This window comes from Agelaius phoeniceus, chromosome 8, assembly GCF_051311805.1.
Source record: "Agelaius phoeniceus isolate bAgePho1 chromosome 8, bAgePho1.hap1, whole genome shotgun sequence".
NCBI classification, from domain to species: Eukaryota; Metazoa; Chordata; class Aves; order Passeriformes; family Icteridae; genus Agelaius; species Agelaius phoeniceus.
In genome coordinates, this window is record NC_135272.1 from 23,811,503 (window position 1) to 23,836,856 (window position 25,354).

At 36.7% G+C, this 25,354-nt stretch overlaps 1 protein-coding gene across 4 annotated transcripts in view; it reads right to left on the reverse strand.

Moving 5' to 3' along the window:
• Nucleotides 1-237: 237 nt before the first annotated feature.
• DNAI3 (dynein axonemal intermediate chain 3) overlaps nt 238-25,354 on the reverse strand; it is a 28,572-nt gene continuing 3,455 nt past the window's right edge. The window contains exons 2-23 of one of the 4 annotated variants that reach the window (XM_077182286.1): nt 23,100-23,183; nt 22,814-22,852; nt 19,170-19,351; nt 18,468-18,572; nt 17,505-17,642; nt 15,927-16,126; nt 15,559-15,675; nt 14,711-14,895; nt 13,670-13,791; nt 13,479-13,568; nt 12,920-13,033; nt 10,788-10,916; nt 8,810-8,883; nt 7,298-7,445; nt 6,471-6,558; nt 5,660-5,790; nt 4,243-4,306; nt 3,752-3,882; nt 2,905-3,109; nt 2,399-2,490; nt 967-1,100; nt 238-370 (exon numbers count right to left, since the gene is read on the reverse strand). In XM_077182286.1, the coding sequence (XP_077038401.1) occupies nt 364-370; nt 967-1,100; nt 2,399-2,490; nt 2,905-3,109; nt 3,752-3,882; nt 4,243-4,306; nt 5,660-5,790; nt 6,471-6,558; nt 7,298-7,445; nt 8,810-8,883; nt 10,788-10,916; nt 12,920-13,033; nt 13,479-13,568; nt 13,670-13,791; nt 14,711-14,895; nt 15,559-15,675; nt 15,927-16,126; nt 17,505-17,642; nt 18,468-18,572; nt 19,170-19,351; nt 22,814-22,852; nt 23,100-23,169 (2,565 nt within the window). In that variant the 5' untranslated portion in view covers nt 23,170-23,183 and the 3' untranslated portion in view covers nt 238-363. Of the gene's footprint in view, nt 371-966; nt 1,101-2,398; nt 2,491-2,904; nt 3,110-3,751; nt 3,883-4,242; nt 4,307-5,659; nt 5,791-6,470; nt 6,559-7,297; nt 7,446-8,809; nt 8,884-10,787; nt 10,917-12,919; nt 13,034-13,478; nt 13,569-13,669; nt 13,792-14,710; nt 14,896-15,558; nt 15,676-15,926; nt 16,127-17,504; nt 17,643-18,467; nt 18,573-19,169; nt 19,352-22,813; nt 22,853-23,099; nt 23,200-25,354 lie in introns of those variants that run through there. The other 3 variants (XM_077182285.1, XM_077182284.1, XM_077182287.1) reach the window with 3 other exon arrangements.

Consider the following 25,354-nt stretch of genomic DNA (forward strand, 5'->3'; position numbering starts at 1 on the left):
GAGCTTTGAAAACTATTATTTAACGATAATATTTGTTATAACTGTATTAAGGAAAAATAGTGGCGAAACTGGGTCCAAATCAATTGTTCTTTAACCACACTGCGAGCAAACAAATAGATAAGGTTAATGAAACAATAATCTCTTGCTGCAAGATTCTTTCTTTCCAAAGCTAAACATGTTCTGCTGAAATAGAGGTCTTTCAATAAGAAGCTTGCTGGTTCTAAAGGTGATAATGGGCTCTAAGCATCCAGTGAGGAAAGTACTTCTTGTTTCTAAATCCATTACTATCTGCTTCTCCAGCTCTAGAAACATGGTATAATGTGCATTTTCTTGATCCTCCATCTCTTCTTTTGTTTTCCGTAGTCATAATCTGAAGGAAAAAAGACAAACCAGGCAATAATGCACTGTTAAGCTTTGAAACTGTATGTGACCCCATTGCTTTCCAGTGGATTGTGTCAGTGCTGTCACAAATTAATGAAAATAGACATCACCATATGAAAATAGACATCACCATCAATCAACCAAAGAAATGGCACTTTAGTTATTATGACAGTTTAGTTATTTAGTATTAAACCATTTACCAAAAAATGGATAAGCAAAATTCGTGTGTAAAGAAGGGAAGGCTGGAATTCATCCTTGCTTGAAGGAGCAATAGGGAAGTTGACAAAATGTAACTCTTTGACCAAGCAACAATCAAGGTGTAAAATGAAAAGCAAATTTAGAGTTGTTAAATGTCCATAGGCTCTATTGCTCTTGCAGGGGGGGTTCATTTGACCAGGAAATGCACCACATGAACTGGGACCATCTTTTCCATTCTTAAGAACCATAGATATAAAATAAAGAGCTGCTAAACAATTCTGATTATGCCCATCCTGATTTTTTATGGAAAATCCTGTATAGCAATACAGGTGCATTTTAAAGATAAAAGAAACATAGAACATTCTCTTAATTCCAAGTATAACATACTGTTTTCTATCTCTCTGTCTCCAGCTCAATTTCATTTCTGTTTTGGCTTGAAACTTTTGATACTCTTCAAACTCCTCTTCACAGTACTTCAGATATTTGACTTCTCTTTCAAGGTAATCAAGTACTTTGGCATGCTGTAAACACAGTGACAAACAAGGGTCATTACATGCTCAGAGACACAGATCTCTTGCTGATGATCTGAATGGTATTCATATTTTATCTAAATTGGAAATAGAAATATCTCTATTTATCCAAGTAGTTTGCAGCAAAACAATACAAAGATGTGACAAACTTCAGGCACAAAGAAACCATAAACTACCATACTTTGGTAGTACATTTTGCATTTATTTTATCTGGGATTCTGTGCTTTACTTTTTTATTAGTCTCTTCAACAGCCTAGTGTTTTTCAGTGAATACTTTGTTTACAATCAACATAATCTAAATATTAGTGACTGTTCTTTGGTTATAATTTTGATAATTGGTTGGTTATAACTTTGGTTATAACTTTGATAATTCTGCACCCTAAAGAGTTTGGTTCCAAAGCACAGGTAATCTGTGCAGAAGCAATGTGTTTCCTCAGATCACTCAGCTCCTGCCTTGCTTTGGAGAAGTTGTTTTTACTAAAATGAAGCTGCTGACGAGATGTTTTATTGCTGCCTACTGCATCTCTGTGCATGGCAAACCTTTATGGGATATTTAGAAACTATTTAAGTGCCTACATAAACATTACACTGCAGTAGAATGGGAGGATGGTTTTGTGATGTGAGAGTAACAGTCTAGGCAGCAGGCAAGACTGCTGGACTGAGACACTAGCTTGATCTTTGGCTGGGAGGTGGAGGAAAAGAAAAACTGAAAACTATGTAGAAAAAAAAGGGAAATTAAAACTGCTTGCATTGTTTCTGTGGCCTTTTGGTACAGATGCTCCTTATTTCAAGAACGTGAATGAGTGGGAATGTTAATAACTTTCAAATAATAATAGCTTTCAAAATGTGCTTTCACTGAACTAGAACCGGATACAAAGACATGTAAATTGAATTACCAAATTATAAGGAAAAAAAATCAACACAAACGTGGACAAGAAGGTGTAAAGAAAAAAGGAATTCAGTATAAATACAATGCTATGCACTCTAAAACATTGTTTTACTGCATGAAAGGTGTCATTTTATGGATGTGACAAAAAATGCTGGCCTCTTAATTGTGTTTTCATGTAGCCAGGTTGGAACAGTGGAATTCTGCCACCTATCACTGAGATTTCCTTTAGTTGACTCTTATCTAAGCTCTCTACAAAGTCAGCTTGGCTACAGTTGATCTTTGGAGAATTTGGCTATACTGATCTCAAATTAATTGCCATTGTTTGAAGATGCAGACTTGTTTCTGTGTTGGAGTCTTCAGGATAAAGTGTCAAAGATATTTAATAAAAATTCTTACTAACCTCATCACTTGGAGGGTGACATAATGTTTGACAGATTTCCAAAATGTGCAGAACTCCAAGATTGTCAGAAACAGCCAGAAAATGCTGCTCTGCTGAAAGATATTTGACAAAAAAAGTATAAACAATCCAAATTCCAACAGCAACGTGAACCTCCACCCAAAGACAAGCTACGGACAGTTCTTTTTTTTTTTTTCTGGTCTTTTTAGTTTTTCTGGTCCCTTTAGTTTCACTGCAGCAAAAGAAACAACCTTCTTGCTCTGTTATTTTATTAATCCCTTTCAAGTTTTTCTTTTAAAAGACTTTTTTTTAAAATGAAATATTTTCAGTTGCCTTTATGCCATAGTAGTACACTTAGAACTGAAGTATCCATTTTTGTATGTACAATGTTAAATTTGTGGAAGTATGTACTTATATAAGATCATTTGTAATAAGATTTGTGTCCCTCAGAGTCACGGGCCATTTTGCAAACAGGGTAGCACAATAAAGCACAATCACCATCCACATACCTGAGGCACTGGAGGGGCTGATGAAAGTGATGATTGATTTGGAGATGTTCTGGAAATGAGATGGCTCATGAGTTTTCTTCAGTAAGTCCCAAATATCTATATTTCCATTGTCTCTGCCAATGAAGAAAACTCCTGGTCTTGTTAAGGACCATTGTCCTGCAGTGTATCTTCCTGCAGAGCAGCTTGACTGAAGGATTGGTCCATTCTTATTTTTTTTTTTGTAAAACAAAAGATAAACCAGACAATCAAACAGTATTATCGAGTCACTGCTTCAGAGCTTCTGTCTTGGGAAATGCTCACCATTTAAATGGTCCCATTACAAAAATTAAATTAATGGCAAAATTCCTGCTACCTGCTGCAGATAAAAAGGATTGTGGGGAAATAAAAACCTCTCACTTCCAGTCTCTTCAGGTAATCTGTCTGTCTGCTGTTAAAACCTGTGGTCTGGAGATTTTGTCAGGTGCAGCTAACCTGGGTTCCTGCATGAGACACTTAAAAAGCCCCCATGTTTCTTTGTTTTCATGTGATGAAATAACCTTGTCCTAAAATACAACTTCAGATTTGTTCAGCAGGCATTTCTCTAGCAGGAGAAATGAATAGTTGGTAAGCTATGCTTTTTACAAGGTTGGAATTTAAGAAAGTCACTTCACTTTTTCTCTAAAAGGCAAGTCTACTAAGCTCTATCTAAAATAATTTTCTGATGTGAAGATGGAAAGCTTCTTTTATATCTGTTTTAAGATATGAAGCTTCATGACTTACATGTTTCTGAAAATACAGTCTCTGAGCCTGTCGTAGTCCTGTCTTGTATACCTATCACAAATGTTACAGCTGTGTTAAAGTAACTTACTGTAACTCCTTCTTTCCAAATGGCAAACTTCTGGCCTCCAATGCTTAGAAAGATGTCTTTAAAAAATGGAGATTTCTGGAGAGTATTGATAGTTTCAGTGTGGAGGGAGTATTTCTGGGAGTGCTTCTGACCTATTGGAGGAAAAAGGCAGTTGCTTGTTACTAGTGCCTTAGGGATCAAGGAACTAGAGTGCAGGACCTACCACAGCCCTGGAAGATATCAGCCTCTTCTTTTTAATCACAAGGTACAGGAATTGGATTTGCCACAAATCTAGTTACTTCCATGACTTGTGCCAATATCTTTGTACTATTTTCTCATGCCAGCTAAAGTGCTTGCACTTTTGAGGGTGTACTGTTAAATCCAGGCATTATCAGTGAGAGAGACTATTAGAGCTATGAGTAAGAACCTTAAAAAGACAAATTACCGACACAAATATTTTCAAGTTAGTAATATATAAAGGCTTAAACAGGTATTGAGAAGCTTGAACTTACTAACTGGTTTTGCTGTATTAGTATCAATTTTCTTTTTCCATTCAGAATAAACAACTTCTCCATCCTGTAATGTCAAAAAAATCAAGCAAATGCTAATGTTAGAGCTTGGTGGCTTATTTCAAAGTGACTTGTTTTTAAGCTGGGACTTTTCTTAATTATAACCATTGATGCCAAGATGACTTTTTGCCTTTTCTTTTATATACTTTTTATATAACTTTTATGTATCCTCAGTATTCCTAGCATGCATACTTGTAGTTCCTGAAGTCTAATAACTTAGCATATTCCTAGAGTTCTGTTAGGCCAGGAGAGCAAACATCCCAAAGTTCTTGTAGTAGGAGGCTGGAAAACCCTACACTAACCTGGGAAACCAATGTCCTCACTAAAACATATCCTGCAAACTGGAGATTTGGCCCATCGGGGGGAATTCCTCAGATGGGGGAATCTCATGCCATTCATCCAGGCCTCCCATTTAGGATATTCTAATTTGGAAGGTCTATAAATTGTATACAAGATCTGTTGTGTGTGTGCATTGGGTCATATCCCACCCTTGGCAAAGTGGTGTATCAGTCATGATCCTTATTAAATACTGAGGTAAAAACCCCTTATCCCTTTACCCTGTCTGGCTCCCCATTTTTAAGACCAAGGAAAGGCACCACCATCATTACATATGATCTGAGTAACTGAGAACCTGAATTTGCAGCCAATGACTGAAAACACAATATAGTTTTGCATCACCATTTTTCAGTTATGTATTGCCAAAACAGCTTTACTTGCCCTGATGTATGTAAGCAGTCCTTCCTGCAGATTTAGGTGTTTGGTTTTGATAGTTCATACTTTGCTCCAATATTTGGGGAAAAGCTGACTGGAAGCAAAAAGGAGCCTAATTTTCATTTCCATATGAACTCAGAACTGGGAAAGACCCATGAATTTTAGTAGCATAGGGTAGGTAGTGGGTTATGAATACTTGGAATTTCCAAACGGGAAATTAGGTTGGGGGGCAAACTGTAGAATAAATGTTTTCACATGACAGGTGGGAAGACACTAGAAGAATTACTAATCTTATGTGTTCTGGAATAAGGAAATATTCTTTGGTTCCTAATAGGTGGTTAAGCTCAACATATTTTGGAAATGTCTTCTAATTCCGCTCTTGAATTAAGAGTTCATAGTCTACTGAATATTGGAGGTTTATTATTTTTAAGCATGTAGCTAAAAATATTAATAATGTATTAATAATATAATTAATATTAAAAATTTATAAAGTGGGAGTGAAAGGTGGCATGTTCAGAGAGATCTTTTTAGTTATACCTGAAGAAAACATGCAAGTTCATACATTTGTGAAAACTCGGTTATTTAACTCTTCAGTCTTTCAGATATTTTGGATTAACATTTTCACTGGTAATACATTATTTTCACTTACTTCATTTCCAACAAAAAAGTCTGTGGATATATTCTCTAGCAGTTCCAGATTTTTGCTTGAAGAAGCACTCATCTCTGTATATGTGCTCTCTTTGATGGGTCCTCTTAGTGTGCTCCGAGGTCTTACCCTCCCTGGGAGATGACAGTGGCATCTTTTTGTTACACACTGGAATTTATTAGACCAAGCAAATCCTTTGTAAAGGTAGTTTGTGGATAAGGCGAATTTCAAGAAGAGATGTGAAAAAAGACTGCCAAGCAAATCAGCAGTTCTGTAGGTTTACTGTTTCCTGGTGGAGTCTCCCTATTGCTGCAACTCTGAAGTCAGTGCTTCTTATACCCAGACAATGCTCAGGGTACTGCACCATCCTGTTCTGTGCCAGTTTTACACAGCACCAGTATCTCTGTGGGAGCTGCCCTTATACATCACCCACAGCTGCCACAACCAGGAGCTAACATCTCTGCTCCAGGGAATGGATTATGTTTCTAAAAATAGTTTTCTGTAATGGCTGAAAAGGACATATTGTTTCAGGGATAAAGAGATTGGGTGAGGGATTTGCATAGGCTTTTTAGTGAAACTGGATAGAGTTACTGTGTATATGGAATTGCTCAGTTTGGATTTTTACATGTAGATGTACCTCTCTTCATAGTCAGTACATGTAGGTCACACACTGAATCCCACTATACTTAAGAAATCTTTTTCTCCAGATGTATTTAGCTATACAGTATTTTGTTGCTCAGCTTTTATTAAGTATATACTGAAATACAAGGTTATTAATAACACTTTCCTCTGTAAGGTGTAATGAAAATATTACCTGGGGGTTTGTAACGATACTGCAGTTTCCTTAAACTGATTCTCGTGGGACCATACTCTGTGTCGTTATCCCTTTCACGCAGATTGATCTGTTCAGGAAGAAGTGCATTTGCTAAACCATTTTGTCACATCTTTGAGGTACAAGTCTAAATGACTTTCTGCTGTAATGGAACAGATCTTTGCAGTGTGTTTGTAATACTGCACAAACAGTATTTGCTGCCTCACATACAAGCATGGAAAAATGGGGTTTGTGTTGCCTTCTTCCTGTAAGAATTTTGCTTTGTTTCTAGCAAAAAAGCCCAACTGTTTGCTTCTGAACTGTTTGTTCAAAAACTGTTAGCTGCAGGTATTCTGAGCAGCACAGATCAGGACGTCTAAAATTATAACTTCTTTTTCTTACCTAACATTGTTTTCATCCTCATTTTTTTTTTCACAAACTGCTATGACTGTTTTCATGAGACTGAATGTTGGTTTGCTAGTAATTATGGTTCTGCTGATCATGACCATGTTGCACTATTTGGAATCCATTGAGATAGAGCATCTGAAAAGATTGACAGGAACTTACAGTATTTACACAACTACTTTTGCACCTACTGCGGTTTTTTAGAAGCAGTCATGTTGTTTCTTATGAATTAGCTTTTCAAAATGCATTTTATTGAAATTTTAAAGAAATGTTGAAGTATTTAATTTCATAATCAGAAAGAAAATCACAAGGAAGTCAAAATTTGCTTGAAAAGATAGAGTTGGGAAGCAAAATACGTTGCTATGGAGTTCTGGCCATATCTACAATTTGGCTTGATCCCTGTGTTCTGTATTTGTGGACACTACCTTTATGAGAGGCTTCCAGGAGAGATCTAAATCCTCATCAGTGTCTGGATCACCAGGGGGCATCTGAGATCTTCTCTCCTCCTTTATTTTCGCGGATAAAAATTCTTCACGACGTTCCATGGATGGAATATCCCAAAATAATATTGAGCTGAAAAATAATTGTATAATGTATATTTTAGAGTGTTTTGGTTTGCAGCTACATGCAATTTTCCTTACATTTTAAAGCCTGAGGTTTTTTTAACCTTTTATCTTCAAGCCTTATATAACCATGGAGACTGAAAGTCAGACAAAGGCCAGATAATTATTGCTTCTTTTGCAAATGATGAAATATATTTCTTTTTTCACCCATTCATCAGTTAATTATACCAAAGCAGCTAGGTAGTATTCATACTACTTATGGACAATTATTGGGTGAACTTACTGGCACTGCCTGGGTGAAATTCCTGAAGGCTGTAGCAGGTAATTTAGTAACTCAAATTGAAGTTCAGTCCCAGTTTTTGTGTGTACCAATTAATTTGCTGATGTTCAAGGCAAATGGTTCCACTCATATTTGTCATCTTCAGCCCTCTGATTGTTCCTTTTGTTCTACTCTGGACATTCACCTACAGGTTTGATATAGCCAATGAAACTTTCCTCATTGCTGATATCTCTTTCCCTTTTCTAACAGGAGTTGCTCTTCAAGTATGACACTACAGTGACTTCCCTGTTCTTAACTTCAAAATACTTTCAATTTGGAACCCTGCTGTGTGAGTAGTTAAAATAATTTCTTCTATGTGTATTACTTACATTACACTGCAAACTTATTAAGAACTGCATTTGCAATCTTACTTCTCATTTAATTCTTCAAAGTCTTCTCTGTTATTTGGTTAGGAAAAATAACTTAGCATCATCATAACATTTTTCTCTCTCTGACACTCCCTTTGATGTAACTAACAAATATATGATTGAGCCCACCCATGCAGTCTTGAAGCCTTAAGCCTTCTGACATCATGAAAGATAAATGTTTATTTCCATTTTTTGCTTTCTGCCCCACTTTCTAGTCTTTCACACAGAATAATAATATAACTATCATGAGTATTTGGTCCACAAAAGAGGAGATTCACAAAGAGTAATTCTGCCAGCTAAGTCTCCAAATTTGTCTATAGTTTAAAGTATTTCTGTAGAAATAAGTCTAGGAATCTTTTAACAGCTTTTTGTGCATGTCACACAAACAATTGTAAGTGTGGGGATGTGGCTTTCCAGGCTAACATGTGTGATCAACACTCTTCTGAAGGGGGTACACAGAATAGAAACATATATATGCAAGGGTTTTCAGTTAATAAACTCTTAATGCCTTTACTGTAAAGGGTTTAACTGGGCAAGAATGCAACTTGTCTTCTGCATACAGAATTTCAGCCACTCAGGATATGCTGATAGGAATCCAGAAATGTGCCAGTTAAATAATGGATTATGCCTCATAAAGCTTTTCAAAGGGAACTGCAAGATGTCTTGTAGAGTATGTATTGTACATACCAATCAGGGGAGCAGGTTACAAGCTGCAGTTTTTTTTCATCTTTTTTTTCAGAAGTACCACCCTTTTGGTTTTCCTGAAAATAACAGTAATCATTATTACTGGGGAAGAAGATGATGAAAGACAAAAATCACACTCTGATGTGTAAGGACTTCAACACATAAAACAGGCTACTAGAAATTAAGTCACTGTTTCTGCTTGGCTAAGGTTTGAAAATCAGGGCTCATTAATTTGCAGTTATAAAGTCAAGGTATTTTACAAATATGCTTCAAGTGAACTGATACCAGCTTTGCCTGCTACACACCTAAAATTCTAAATTAACTTGGCAGGATAAATACTTACCTCTTTAATTTGCCATGTTTGTAACTTCTTTTATGCAGCTTAACCAAAGAGCCAGTAATTGAGAAATTTATCTCCAACAGTTCAGTGTAGTGGGAGTGAACACCCAGTGTTCCTATATGTGCCTTTGCCAAGTTTACACCATGGGTCATCTATCTTAAATTATCACTTGGCTAGACCTCACTGTGGGATTGTAGTGGTGCCCTCAAATGTTAATTAGTAATAGTTTAGTTTTTGTCTGTGGGGTTCTGCAGGTTTTATACTATTTATCATTTACCAAGTAGTTATTGGTTTATAGCAAATTAATTTTAATTACTCAGGAAAATAAAGGAAAGGTGTCAGACGTAAAAAGGGATTATAGGCTAATCAAATCTACCTTCCAGTATATAAAACCAAACATATTTTGGGAAAAACTGTACTTATCAAGTATGTGGCAAAATTTCAGCTATTTTATTTGAGCCAAGTTAGGCCTACTCTAATTTTCATTCATCAGTTTGTCTATCTGGAATCACAAGGGTAGTAATGCAGGCAGGCAAAGCTGAATTAGATTCTGGATATAACTTTGAATACTTTTTCATTAATATGTAATTATAAAACTGCTGATTTCAGGAACTGTGCCATAAAAACTGCTGTGTTGTGCAAAGGCTGACACATATTCCATGTTTATATAACAAAAGTATGTCCCAGTAATGTTGCTAAATACTGGCAAAGTGACTCCTTTGTCAGTGTTATTTATTAAGCGTGGGTCTCCTGTATCTGTTATCCCAGATGAACACAAAAACAGCCTTCTGAGCCTAAAGTTTGACTAAAAAAACCCCACCCAAACAACAAAAACCACAACAATGTTCTGCTATCCAATCCCTTTCTTCATGCTTTACATCTGGTACCAGTTAGTATCCATGACTATTACTGTATAAAATAATAATGAACAGAGGGATCAGCTGACATTTGATGATATATGTGTCTCCCTTTTCTCACTTTTCTGGAAATGCCACTAAGGACTGTAGTGTCTGTGAAGTCATAATTTATATTTTTTTTCAAAACTTTATTGATATATAATTTCCATAAACCTTTTAAAGATTTCAGTTTTCTTCTTTTTGGCCTGCTTTTCCACTGTCATTATTTTGCATTTGACTACATTTGCATTTCAAATGAATTTAGCACCATTTGCAATACTTTGATAGTAAATCAGCACCCAGTGTTCCTATAAGCACTTTGGAGCTTTAAAACTATAATGGAAAAAGTAAGGTGACTACAATAATGCCATTCTTGGGTATCCAGATATTTAGGTAATTGAAGTTATTGCTTGGAATTCTTAGTGACTGGCTAGGTTGCTCATAGTAGAAATTCAATGCATTTTAAATATGGAAAGCTTACTATAATTTTAAATTATGCTTGTCTGTAAAGTTATGGAAATTTTTTCCAGTATTAGCAGATTCGTATCAGACTGAGAGCACAACACAGTTGTAAAGCACAATGAACACAACAAGAGGCACCAGATTATTAGTGTTTACTAAATGCAGTGAGAAATAATGAATACAAATAATTAACTCTTTAGTATTTTCTCTTGAGTTTACATTAGGATTTCTGAGGTAGTAGATTAGAAAAGCAATAAGAAGGAAAGTGAATTTTTAAACTCACCTCAATGTTACATGGTAGCCATTGTACATCTGTTGCTGGCTTTGTATGACAATATGGTGTGGAAGAGGCTGCACAGTTTCTCACTAGAGGTGGCTCTGTGCTACTGTGCTGGACTTGCTTAGGTGATGGCTAGAAATGTTTTAAGAAAAGATATCTTAGTGTGTTTTCAAAATAAAATAGTAGATCAAAGAATAAAAGGTTACTTCGCATTCTGTTAACACTTTTTCATGTATTTCAGATCAGTTTATAGCACTTTTTAGGGGTCTAATACCCTCCATTTTGTTGTGGTGTGAAGCAATATCCTGTTTCACCTATCCCAGTCCTTCAGGTGTGCCAGCCTCTCCCTTTCCCTCCCCGTTGCCCCCTTGCTAAGTGCTGTCCTCAGTCTTAACGTTCCAGCAAGGCGGCGTCTGGTTGGTGCAGTTCCAAAGATGCCCCTCAGCCCTGGGGTCATTGGCCAGTCTGGGTGTCATTGTCCCCTGAGACTGCCCCCCTCCCACCTGGCTGGGACACCTGCCCCTTCCCCTCCCCCTTTCCCCGGGCTTCAAAAGACCTGGGACCATGGGGTCGGAATTCTGTTGGAGCTGTTACAAGATTCAGAGATCCGTGACCCTGGAAGAAAACTCTGGATTAAACCCTACTGCAGAATCTGTCTCCTTTTCCTCTTCACCTCGCCTAAAGCTTTTCCACCAGAGGTAAACCTGAGTTCCTGCTTGCCTGGACTTGTTCCAAGTGCCAGCTGCAACATCCAGCCAGCCAAAGGTGTCTCTGAGGTGAAACACCACAGCTGCCGCCTTTGGTCAAGCAGCAAGGGCCAGACAAACCCAGGCACGTTCCATCTGGTAATATTGGGATCATATTCCAATACCATTTGAGGAAAAAAAAAAAGAAGGAAAGTATCAAAAGAGGCCTTTGGATATAAAGCTTTACAAAGATTTCCAACATGCCTCCACAGATATGCAGACATCATTAATGTCTCCTCTCCTCTTAGGGCTTTCTTCTGCTTATTCTCCTTACTGTCTTTTTCGATTGAAACCATTTTCTCATCTTCCAAGCTACCTTTTCTCTGTTCATAAACATCTAGAATACTTTCAGTATTGTTTTCAGTAACAAAAATATCTGTATTTGATGGGCTTTGTAAGGTAAGAGTGGAGGGTATATTGGTGCCCGTTGAAGAACAGACTCACTAAAACATAAGTTGCACAAAATGCAGTAAACATTTTAAGCTGTACTAATCAGGTAGAAATTATACCATGCTAATTGCGATAATGGTTTGATTTCATGAACTCATCAGCTTTCTTTCCTTTCTGGTGTCTCATTGCAAAGATTATCTATTCCCTCTTTTGAGTCAGGATACCCTAACCTGTTTTTCCTCCACAGACATACAGATACACTGCAATATACTTACAACAGAAGCATTTAACATATTAATAGCTGTTATCTTGATTTCATAGAATCATAGAATGTTAAGGGGTTGGAGTGGACCTTAAAGACCATCTAGACCCAGCCCTCAGCCATGGACAGAGACACCTCCCACTAGACCAGGTTGCTCAAGGCATTTTCCAACCTGGCTTTGAACACTGTCAGGGTTGGAGCATCCACAGTCTCCCTGAGAAACCTATCCCAGTGTCTCACCGCCCTCACAAAGCAAACAATTTATTCTGAATATCTAACCTAAATTTCCTCTCTTTTAATTTTTACCCATTACTCATTGTCCTGTCAATACAGTTGCACACCAAGAGTCCTTCTCTGGCTTCCCTCTAGATTCCCTTCAGATACTGGAAGGTTGCTATGAGGCCTTCATGCAGCCTTCTCTTCTCCAGGCTGAACAGCCCCAACTTTTTCAGCTTGTGTTTGTAGAGGAGGTGCTCCAGTGCTCTTATCAACTGTGTGGCCCTTCTCTGGACTCGCTCCAACAGTTCCATGTCCTTCTTGTGTTGGGGGCACCAGAGCTGGATGCAGTGCTCTGGGTGGGATCTCACCAGAGCAGAGTATGGGCCAGAATCCCTTCCCTTGTCCTGCTGGCCACACTGCTTTGGATGCAGCCCAGGATTCAGCTGGTGTTCTGTGTGCCAGGGCTCACTGCTGGGGAACCCCTGTGCATTATATCCAACCATCAGCCCCAGAGTTACCTCAGTCACCACTGCTGCTCTTGGCTCACCCTCTGAAGACTCAGTGACTTCATCAACAACAGGCTTTGTACTTTCCAGCTTTTCTTCGTGTTTAGAAATATCCCATAATACAATCTACAATGATAAATTAGTATATTACAAATTATATTTGTATATGTGTATTAATACAATGTGCGTTAATACACTTTTTTTTTTTCAAATCATGGAGGTTTGGGGAAACAAAAGAAATTCACTTTCTGCACTAGAATTTATGAAGTCTTTAAAGTATTTTCTCTTCAGCTTGATGAAATCAGAAGAAAGGTTACATTTGTCTCTAAAAACAAGTCTTTATGACTTGACTTATTTATCAGTACTACAAAGAAGCATTGTAGGGTAATGGCTCAGCTATGGAATAACCAGACATAGCTTCAGTCCAGGATAAGAGAGCTTCAGGACTCTGTGACATCTGTCTTCTGTCTGTCACTGTGTTACTATGGATGTTGAGTACATCTCTTCACCTTATTTTTATACCGGAAGAAAATACAGAAATATGCAATTTTATTTTTAAAGATTGAAAAACCTGTCCATCAACACAGCCACCAGCAATGAGATTTGGATTGCTTGGACTGAACTGAAAGCAGCAAATGTCTTCAGGAGCCTTCAACACCAACTAGAGAGAAGAAAAACAAGATAGATGAGAAATCGTCACATCATTTGTTTGTTCTCATGTTATTTAAATACTTGGCATATTTAAAAGTCATGATTAAATACCTGGAGGCAGAGAGGGTCAAACATACTCCAGAGAAGTATAACTGACTGTAGCAATGATTTATTAGAAAGGTTAACTTGTTCTTCATACGAAGGCTGCTCTCTTGCTGACAGTGCTATAATCCCTAATCAAAAGAGAGAATAAATTTTCTCAAAAGAGACGATTCAAGTTTCAACACACTGATAATTATCCTAAATTACTTATATCTATACCTTCTGAATACAGTGAAAAAAACCCACTAAGCAGGAAAGAAACCCCAAACAAACCAACCATGTATATTTCTTTTTTTTTCAGATCAGCTTTGATGAGACTATTTTCGTTACTTAACATTAGGTTATTTTAAAATGAGTCATAGAACCTATGCATCAGGATAAAATTCCTCTTTTTTCGCTCATGCTCCTCAATGGTGTAATAGTGCGCCTGAAATGATGTGACAGACATGTAGTCCTGGCCACCCACCATGAAAACAAACCTTTGTAACCCAATTCATTTTCTTACCCAGGCTGCAGTGCTGGCTAGTAGTATGCTGGGAGCTGGGGCATTTTTAAGGAACTTAACTGTGCCTTTAGGTCTGTCTGTGCAGAGCAGTAAGGCACAGCAGGAGCAGGAGTTGATATTTTGTGTGTCTTGTGATGCTCTCTGGCACTGGCAGAGCCGTGTCCCGCTGTGGCTGTGACATTCCTCACCAGCATGAGGCTGCTGTGAGAGCCAGGCATGGGCACAAGCACAGTAGTATGCAGGGCCATCTGAAGAGTCTGGCACCACAGCCCTGCTTAAATGAGCCTCATGGGGGGAAATTTCTCTTACCTATAATCTCCACTTGTACATTAAGGTAGAGAACTTTGCATGGCCTATATGAATTCTACTAAGAATGTGTCTCAATTTTCATTTTGCCTCAAATTGGCAATACAAACAGGGATACTAAATCAGTTTTGATTTCTTTTTAAATTTAAAAGTTGATGATTTTATGAAAGATGCATATTTTATAGCTGTCATATAATACCCATCATTGAAAACTCAAATCAGTATTATAACTGCATTACCATAAATGGTTGGATGCCAGCGAACGCAGCTAATGGTTCTGTTCTTGAGATACTGCACATCTGTAAATGATTGGTATTCTTTAAAATAAACATCTGCCTTGCCTTCTTCTTGGTCTTCTGCTAGGGCCTTCCAGTCATCAAAAAAAACATTCATAATTTCATTTTGCTGCAGTGCAATTTCCACTCTGTTTTGTGAAAAGAACAGTTAAGACTTCAGTAATCCAGATGTGACTACTCAACAGTAGAATTACAAATATTTCTGTAAAGAGGTAGCTTCTGTTTTTCACAAAATTATGGTCACATTAGTTTAAAAATCAAGTGTTAATTCCTCAGTGCTGTATCCCTGCAAGGAAACAATCTTCTGTTTAAACAGAAATAGCTACTGTATCAAGAATTTAGCTTCAGTTCTTTGTGGACCAAGCACAGAGCAATTGTCCAATTCTTTGTGCAAAAAATGTCATTAAGTAGGATTTGTCCCACTTAATAGGACGTGGCTAAGGGCCTAATCAGGGCTAGGACAGCACCTTTGCTCACTGCACAGCCATCTGCTTGAGTAGGAAGTTTTGCAGTTTGTTTGAAAATATGTATCATTATCAACTTTAGCAGTTCTGATATCTATTTAAAGCAACATTCATACCTATATAGCGTAGACTTCATGGTTGTTCTCATATAAACAAGTTTTAAGTTATTTTTTGTTAATATTATAATAATAAAAAAGGAAAAATTATGTAGAAACAAAAAATAAAATTGGTAATTTACTAGACCAATGATCCATTCAGACAAGAGTATTTGCTTGTACTCTGTATTATTTCAGGGGGTCTTCAAATGTACTGCTGCAATAATTTTACCTTAAATGTACTGCTGTAAGAAATTTTTTCAGCGTCTCAGATGACAGACTCTCTGCTTTTGCTTCATTTGACAACTCCCTTGGATAATACTGCGTGGATGCATTTTTTGGATAAGTCCTACCCAGTTGGAATAAATTTGAATGTAAGTATAGAAAACATTTCAAAGACAGAAACCTATGTAATGTGTAAAATTAAAACATATAGTTTTTCTAGACACTTTTAAAAAAATTTAAGAAAAAAGATGCAAACAGAGCATCCATTTTTTTTCTATTAATCAGTTTGTAACTAAGTAACATCAGAATTTTAGCTGAGGTAAGAAACAGTGCATAGCTTAATAAATAAGCTGATAAATGTTTTCTCATACCTACCATTTTGTCTGAGTACTAGCTTCTCTTAGTTTTGGAACCATTTGCACCCCCACATTCCTTTCAAGCATTTTAATACTGAAAGTATTGTCTTCATAGGCTGTGCATTCAGCATAGCTCTCTCTGTCATCTGCAGCATTCTTGTCAGTAAATGCAATGGGTGCACCAAACTGCCTGCGAACTCGTGAGATCTTGTACTTAATCTGGAAAAGATACATTTCCATGGCTAGAAAAGAGAAAGCTTTTGGAAAGTTCATTCTTTAAAATGGCTGCATTCATATAATGGTAGAATTAGTTCCCTTAACAATTTCTGCACTGAGTTTATTCATATTTCTGCATTTTGAAATTCTGAAGTGCTCTTATAAATAAACTACATATGTAATAGAAGACAGGTTTGTATTTGTAAAACTAGAAGTTGTAGCATTTTTGGATTACTGCTAGGAGGACAAGAGAATTACATTTTCTAATTCATCCGGTATCAAAACTGCACATTTAATTAATTGATTACAGAAAGCCTTATATAATACTGAATTAAGCTTCCAAGACCTAATTTTCAGCTCTTCCCTTTTGGTGGAAGTTCAGAGGAGTTTCCTTATGTTGAGAAGGATGTGTCTTGACTTCTGCCCACAAAGAGAAGTAGGCACTTGATTTTGGGCAGTAGAGAGGTATTGCTTTATCTTGGTTTCATATCCAGGTACTTTTCCCCAGCACCTCCCACAAACCTGGAAAGGAAAGTAAGCTAAAAATACTTGTGAGTGGGCCTTGCCAACAATGCAGAATGCAGAATATGGAATTCTTGGACTGTGCATGTATTGAATTGAATGACTGTGAAATAGCTTTAGAGCAATCAGACATCTTTTTAGGTGTATGCAAGAGGTTCAGTTGCTGAGAACTATCAAAACTTAGCCAGTCTTCCCTGAAGAGGGACTTAGGTACCAAGTAAAAATCCCTCATGGACAGTTAGATACCTGGAGATGCCCCACACATCACCAATTAGTGACAGCTGTGAGTGGATCTAGTTTTTGGACATATAATCTTCTCTCTCTCTCTCTCTCTCTATATATATATTATCTGTAGATGTAATTAATCAAATGTAGATGTAATTAATCAAATATGTCCTTCTGTAAAGTCAGCTTGTAATACCTGTGTATACTTAAAGATGTTGCATGCTACTTAAATGCCATTCATATACTAGAACTCTTCCCTGAGCTTCATGGAAACAGAGCAATGACTCCCCCTGGCATCTGGCCACTTGGTAAATTGAGCAAAAAGTGGCAGAGCTGCCAGTGATCAAAGATAATCAGGACTTCTGACCTTAAACCTTAAAAAGTAGTTATGTCCAAGGAGGTGATACATGCCTAATTTGCAAGACTTAGAGAATAGAGTTCAAAATAAAAGTTTCTGCAGCACCTTCAGATTTTGTTAAAAGTTTAGATATTTCTCTATTTCTCTCTGTTAGTTTTCTCGAAAGACCTCAAGAAAAACTAGGATTGCAGCTTCCAATTTCCTGACTTGTTGCTTTTTTAAAACAAACATGGGGGTTTATATTTCTTTCATTGACTAACATCTGTTAATTCTGACCTTTGTATCCCTTTCTATAACAGATTCTTCTTCAACTTCCTTTTCGCTGCCAAGGGAAACCCAAGGTTTGCGGACTTCCGGAGTTTCCTCTATGTTTTCTTCTTCTGTTTCTTCTTTTTCTTCTGCAGCTTCTAAAGACTGCAAACAGTGAGAAATGGTACTTTTTCAAAAATTTGTTACAGAAATGTAAGTATTAACTAGAAACCCAGGTTTCAGTCTTAACCACACATACTTTACTTTTGTCTCCGAGCAGTGAGTCTGGGAATACTGTGCCTCCGGGCAGGGCTGGCTTAGGTCCTGTTCATTTGTGCATTAGAATTTTCCAATAATATTGAATATTTAACTACTAAAGAGAGACTGTTGTCTTGAAATCAAATCATTTTATATAAAAAGAATTTATAGTGATTTTTTCCATTAGGCCCTCTAGCCTGGAACTGCATTTTACTTTTCTTGATTTTTTCTTCTCCTGATTCCCTGATGCTGGATGGCAAACTCATATTCAAAAATTATATAATCTTTCTATAAACATTCTCCTATGATGCAGTGTACAAGTTCTATATATCTGGAGCTATTTAGAACTCAAGAACATTTTCATGATTTGAAGAATATATTCATAGATATTATGAAAAATAAGTATAATACTTCTTTGAAAATGCTCTATATGTTTATTTTCTGTTATTTTTATGTCTGAGAAAACTGATTATTGGCAGAGAAAATGAATGCTTATGATAAAAATGTAGCAGTGGGGGTAATACTGGCTCTCTGAAGTAAAATGCAAAAACTTAATTTAGTCCTTCTCAGAATAAAATATATTTTTACAGTGATACACATACTTTTCCATGATCAGCTTAACTATTAGAGAAATACTGGGTGCTTAACAATACTATTCCTGACATCTTTGTTTGAGACTAGATTCTGAAATATTTATAGATAGAACAATGCTCTGGTATACTTGGGTTTTACCTTTAGAAAGTTTTCCTTGGCTTCTTCAGAAGCAACAAAATAAAAGTTCTCTCCATACTGGAAGCTTGGATCAAAAACTACCAAGAGTTCTTCCCCTGGATATTCCTATTTTAATGAAAAAAATTAGTGGAAAACTGAAAACAAATAATACTCAAAACAAACATAAAGTCGTGACTGCAAAAGCTACCACCAATTTAGTATGTTAGGTTAATTTTGTATTCTTAGTGGAGAATTTAATATTCCAATTGAAAGGAATAGATGGGGTTTATTTTGTAATAAAAATAACTCTGGGACAAAACTAATCTTTTATACAGACAATTAAACAGAAAATAAACTGTTTTAATGATTTTCAATACGTAGGCCATGAATTAGGGGAAGCCAAATATGTGGAGCTCTGTCAGTTCACTGAATCAAAATTAATATTTTACTATTAATTACTATTACTATTATTACTATTAACTACTATTACTATACTACTAATTAATATGTTACTTTTAGCATATTTTCAATCTGAAGCTAGTAAAAAAAAATGCATGGTAAGCCATGAGAAACTTTGAGTCAACAACTGTCCATGACCTCTAGCACTCAGATATTACAGCATCAGTGTGTTTACACAGAGTCAAACAAGACAGACCCACTCTCCAAAAGAATGGACACTCTGAGAGCATAGGTCTTAAAGAGAGAAGGAAATATGCTACATACTAGGATAACTTTTTTGAAAGGGAGGAAATCAGAAGATTTAGCTCTTGTTTTCAGGTCTTGAATTATGTCCTCCTTTTTAATACACTTGAAATTATTTTCTTCTGTGACATCTTCATCAGGTCGGCAGTTAAAAATTTCTTGGGTCTTTTCAGTCAAAAGCAAAGGAAAGATTTCTGGGTGGCCTTTGAAAAAAAGCAAAATTGCATGATAACTTCAGAGTGTGGTTTAAACATGCACGTATACTTTGATAAGTCTATGTCTTTACTGTTTCCAGCATAATGCCTTTGAATCTCTCACCTATGCCTTTGAATCTCTCAGCTTTGTTTTCAGTATTTTGGAAGGCATGAAATACAAATTATATTTAGTTTATATCTTTGAAAATACTCTACCCAGCATTTTGCATATAATGAATAAGATTTCCCTGGTATAGGGGGCTTTTTTTCTTCTTGAGGAACAGGTTATTAACAACTTCAGTGAAAAATCTTTAATGGGTTGGTTTTAATATATTAAGGGCAAAACTGCATGGTTCTGACTTAAGAAAGCCTTTGAATAAATACCCTGTGGTCCTTCCTTGTAGGCAGCACCATATTAAGCCAAATCTAGGTGAGGATGCTTTTCTGATTTTGGACTTTGATCTTGCTCCCGTTGAGTTCAGAGTGCAGAAGAGACTATTTCTCACTGATCAAATGAGACTAAAGCAAGCTCACTGAGATTAAAGTCAGATATTTATTTTAAGTTCTACTGGAGAATGTTGTTTTCTGCACACATGATGTCTGTTAGGGTCATTCATATTAACTCAGAATAAGACATTTCTTATCTTTGTGCTAGCAGGAATGTCTGCATTGGTTTGAGGAGGCTGGATGCAGTTAGGTGACCTGTCAGCTGTGCTCTGCCAACCCTCAATCTGGGGGTAGCATGCAGTGCTTTTCATTGTGTGAGCAGGGCAATGTGTGTAATGCTGGCCTTTCTCACCTTACATCTTCTGTCTCCAGCTTGCATGACAGCTCTAAGGGGCTAAGATCATTCTAGGCCCAGCCAGTTGAATCCTGCCCCTGACACTCCTCCTTTGCTACACTGCCCTGCTAGCAGACTCATGCTCTGTCTCAGCTGCCCTAGTAAGAGCATTCCTCATGAAGGCCACTACATTTTTGCCTGGGTGGGTTAGCAGATGTTCATCTTTTTGGTGAACTGGAAACTAAAAGACTTAGGGATGTGTATACTGTTTTACTGAACTGAAATATGCTGGCTGTTGTGATAATAGCTGCTACTTTCTCTCTTTGTTTCAGTCACTTAGTATTTTATCTTAATTCCCGGCACCTGTGGGGCTTTTCCTCTTTGTGCATGCCTTGAAGAGAAGTTGACATACCTCAAATGATGATTGTGACCAGCTGTGTCAGCATGTTTTGAGAAGTCATCTCTAATCTAAACCAACAAGGACTCACAAAATGGTAAATCCTCCTTAATCTCTGCATAATCCTATCACATAATACATTATGTTTGATGAATCTGACATTTATCCTTTAAAATCTTTCAGTGCTGCTACTCCACTGCATCTGCTCTGCCACAGTCATCACTAAAATTAATGGCATGCCTGATGTTTCTGGTTCATGCTACACCGTTCCAAGTATGGATTACTTAGTGTCCACTACTTATTTCATAGCACATACAATCTGTAGCATGTACAGGCCATTAGTTCACTTTCATCACAAGCTCTAATTAATATTGCATGATTTTCCTTTTTAATATCTTGGAGATTTCCAGGATTTCTGTGTGGATGCTTCCAAAAAATACAGAATCATAGGGATGTTGATTGCAAAGACTTCCAAATCATCTAGTCCAAACTCACTGTTGGTAACACCAGACCTCAAAAATCCCAGCCAGGAGTAATGTTTGGTTTAGACATTATTGCTTGTAACAATAAGCCTTTATGGTGCTGTTTTTAAAATGCTGAATCATGTGTAAGCCTTGTGCACAAATGCTAATGCTGAAAAAAATCCTTTTAAAGAGCTGTAGGTTTCATTGCCAAATGAAACAATACAAGCATGCATTAAAGTTAAGCAAGAATACAATGGACATCACTGCAAGAGGAAACAGAGTAAGACAGATACTCTAAGTGCATTTTTTTCAACTCTCTATTGCTATAAGCCCAAGCTAAAAACAGAACAATGATCAGAATTAAAATTACACCTTTCAGTCTAAAGAACTAAAATTCTGTATTGCAGAATATTATTTTTAACAGAATCTATAATATAAGTAGCAGATACTGGAGTTCTTACATTATAAACATTTTTATTGACTGCTCTTTTCCAGTAAGAAGTGTGTAACATCTGATCATAGGCTTCACATTGTTTTTCTATCCATAAATTGTACCTGTATCATTTGTAACAGTCAGCAGCTCAGTGCTAGGTCTTCACAAAAGACCAAGAAACTCTAAGGAAGAAGTAAAGAACACTTGCAGGCCTAAGGAGTGTGTGCACAGTGTTTAAATCTTGCACAGGCAGTGTTTGCTTACACCAGTGTTGTTTTCCTGCTTTCAGCACCAGGTTCCTAGCAGTGGTTTAGCTGTTAGAGCTCTAACCTTAATTGCCAGTAGGTGGAGGTACAATTCTCTCTTACTAACTATCTCCTGCAACACTGAGAGCACATTTTAAAAGTACCACTTTAATCATCGGAGGGATCACTTTTTGTGCATTTTCATTAACTGCAGCTTAGCCATTTTGGTGATGCTAACCAGAGAACAATTTTCACCCAGTGCTCATAGGATTATGGATGAAAACAAGTGATTTACAGTTTCTTTTAGAATTACCTGGTTTGTGTATTCCTTGTTTGCCACTCTGTTTTAGCCTTTAACAATAAAAGCTTTATTGTTACAAGCCAATTAATAAGATAACCCTTTGGACTGTTCCTGTAAACCATAGATAAATTTTACTTTGGTATCAATTTAAGTTTATCTGAGGGATAATTGCACAAATTGGGTCAGAAGAAAAATACAACCAGAAATATAAAAAATAAGCAACCATTGGAAATCATTTGGTGTCTAAGAAAAAGGAATATATTTAAATTTGGATAATTGCATACTTTTAGCCCTTAATTATGGCCATGCTTAAAACCTAACTTTACTTGAACATAAGATTAATTGTGACTTTTAAATGGTTAATTTTTTTCCCCTACAAAGAAAAAAATATGCTAATTGATGTCTATTGGTATCTATGATTAAGAACCACAAGTGGTATGCTAAAATAATCTTCTCATGAAATTTAATAATGGTTTGGCAAAGATCAAAGATCAATGAATTATAAAAAAATTCATATTTTTCTTTCAATTGCTAAACTATTTCTAAATGCAAAGATTTTGCACCCTATAATTCTGTTATGATGCTTATTTCCCCCTATCCCAACTCCTCTCAAACCAAGAAAAAAACCTCTTCTAAAACCCATACCTGTTTCCTGCTGCACTGCTGGCTACTCAGAGTCACTGTAATTACTGTGATAGCTGCATTTCTAAATAGTTTCTAATTTTTCCCATTCATTAAAAAATATTTTCTTTTTATTCTTTGTGTTATCTGCATTAGTAACACTGAAAATTCAAACTGCTTTGAGTATTCTAGAACTACTGCTTTAAAGCTCAGTCATCATAGCACTTACCTATACTGGCCATAGAAAGATCAGCTTCATCTTTTTTATCTGAAATATAAGGACATGATGTTATCAGTGTTGGTTACAGAGCTATAATGAGTAATTTTACCTCTCTCAGTTATTTATGTAAAATAGCATATTCTAATTGATCTCATGTTTTTTTTAATGCATGGGGCCAAAAAAATTAAGGTAGATCTCATGTGAGCCCAGGCTGCTGCTTGTTTCATTTTTGCTGTACCTTACGTACCAAGATGTGTTTCTTTTTCCTTTTCATGATTCCTTAGCTTTGTTTTACCTTTTTGTTTCTTTGCTGCTGGTTTTGAATCTTTCAAGGTGGTCTTGCTGGATTTGACATTTTTTGGCATTTTTTCAGATTTCTCTAGAGAAAGACACATATCATTAATAATTTTAGATAGGCAACAGAATGCACCATGCATGAGTGAAAATTTTGTCCATGACTTTATGTAGCTTATCATTATATTAATATTTTCATATGCAGCTAAAGGTATGTTTCATAGTTTTAAATCATAAGCTGTATTTTTATATCATGCGTAATAGATGGAAAAACTTCTTTTGCCCTGGGTGTTCAAAAATGAGCAATGATTGTCCAAAATACTAGCAGGTTAAATGAGGATAGAGGTTCCCCTCACTGAAAGCTAAGGATCTGAGATAAAGTGGGAAGAGCAGTTATAAATATTTGTCCCAATGTTTGTAAGTGTCAACCATTACTCAGCTGCACAAAGCATTTCTATTTGCAGTTTATTTTTCAGTGCAGCTCTGCAGAGGACAGACTCGGGAAGAAGATATATGCCTAATTAAATGTAGATGCCTGATTAAATGTAGCAACCACACGGCAGGAGATGATATTGTATATTGGCTACTTGTGCTTCATTTGCTTTCCTTCATCCCAGTATCTGGAGAAAGGATTAGAACAGAAGGGCAGGAAAGACTGAGTTCCATGGCAAGAAGAAACGTGGTTCAGCTGCCCGCTGCTCAGGCTGGACAGCACCATCATGTGGGAGGTGCTCACATAGCAGCCGATGGAACAACTAAATCAGGATGGCCCAACTCTCTTAGCAGTGTTACAATTGTTCGGTGTTAATATTGAAGAGACAGAGGTGTTCAGATGGGATGAGGACAATGGGGCTCTCACTTTGTATTCTCCCTCTCCATGTTCACACTTTTATGAATGTAAACAGACTGGGAGAGGAACCATTTTTTAAATGGTTTGGGTGCTATTACAATTTTACCACTAACGAGAGGAAAGTAGATGCAGATAGGACAGAAAGAGATGGCACCTCCAGGAACGCTGGCATGACATAACTATTTCTGATGATCTCACAGGAGCTACAGCCCATCTGCCTGTGCATGTGAACAGCACATTTTCTGTCAAGATGCTTGAGGTAAAAAGGTGAGTTTATAAAAGAAATGTTCCATCTTGAGGGTTTCCTTATGAAGAACATAAAAATAGTGAGTGCTAAAACAAACATGCTGTGGCCTGTGCGTTTGCAAATTCAGTGGCAAACCCAGACTGAGAAACAGTGGTTTACTGTTTGGTAACACAGTTCTCAAATACTCCAGAAGCAAGCAATATAATCTTAGCTTCTGATCTAAATTTTAACATGGAGATGGCCCCTGATGGCAAGATATAGGTCATGGATTATAGCCTGATGGAATAGCTGAGGTTTGGGATACATGTTGGCCTCCCATGAACTCAAGGTAAATTTCAGTCTCGGCTTTAATGTGAGCAATTTGACACTCTTATAACAGTTATGCATTTTTCTTTTTCACTCCAGTGAAATTAGAAGAATATACTCTATAAATCCTCAGACTCTTTTCTGGATCATACTGGGTCTTGCAAATCACAGGGGGCAGGCTGCATCCATGGCATGTTAGTGTATTTCTCTCTTGTTTAATCTCTCTTGATTATGGCAAACGCAGTTCCCTTCATTAATCTGTTTGAAGAACAGTAGTAATTTAATCTTCTGCTTCTTCCAAAAAGCAATTATGATACCAATGCAAAGAAAATTAATGTTTCAGAATTCTGAAACTTTTGCTATGAGTGGAATGATGTTTTTAACCCCTGCCCCCGCAAAAATTATATATAATGAATCTAAGGAGAAAGTTGAGAATTTTTTCTGCCCTCATTCTCACAGTATTTTTGTCAAATATGGGAGTAGAAACACTGTTAACATAGTTCTGTGTAAGCCAATATATTTTCATATATATATATGTATTTTTAATATATTTTCATAGATATGTATAATCTTTCAAAGGAGCCTATACAATATGCTTGCCTTATAGTTCTGAAACACTCAGGCCCACCTCACTGAGAGTTCATATCAACTCAGATGGTCAAAAGAGACTAATTTTTCCTTATTTGAAAAGGAAAGCTGTATGAAGCCGTTTCTTATCTATCTTCTTGCATACTTTTTGTATAAAAATTGTGACCCATTTTGTAAATGGTTCTGTGACTATTCTGTGACTGTTTGAAACCAACATTTATACTTCTGTATAAGAGAGACAGCACTCCAGGATCCCCACCAGGAG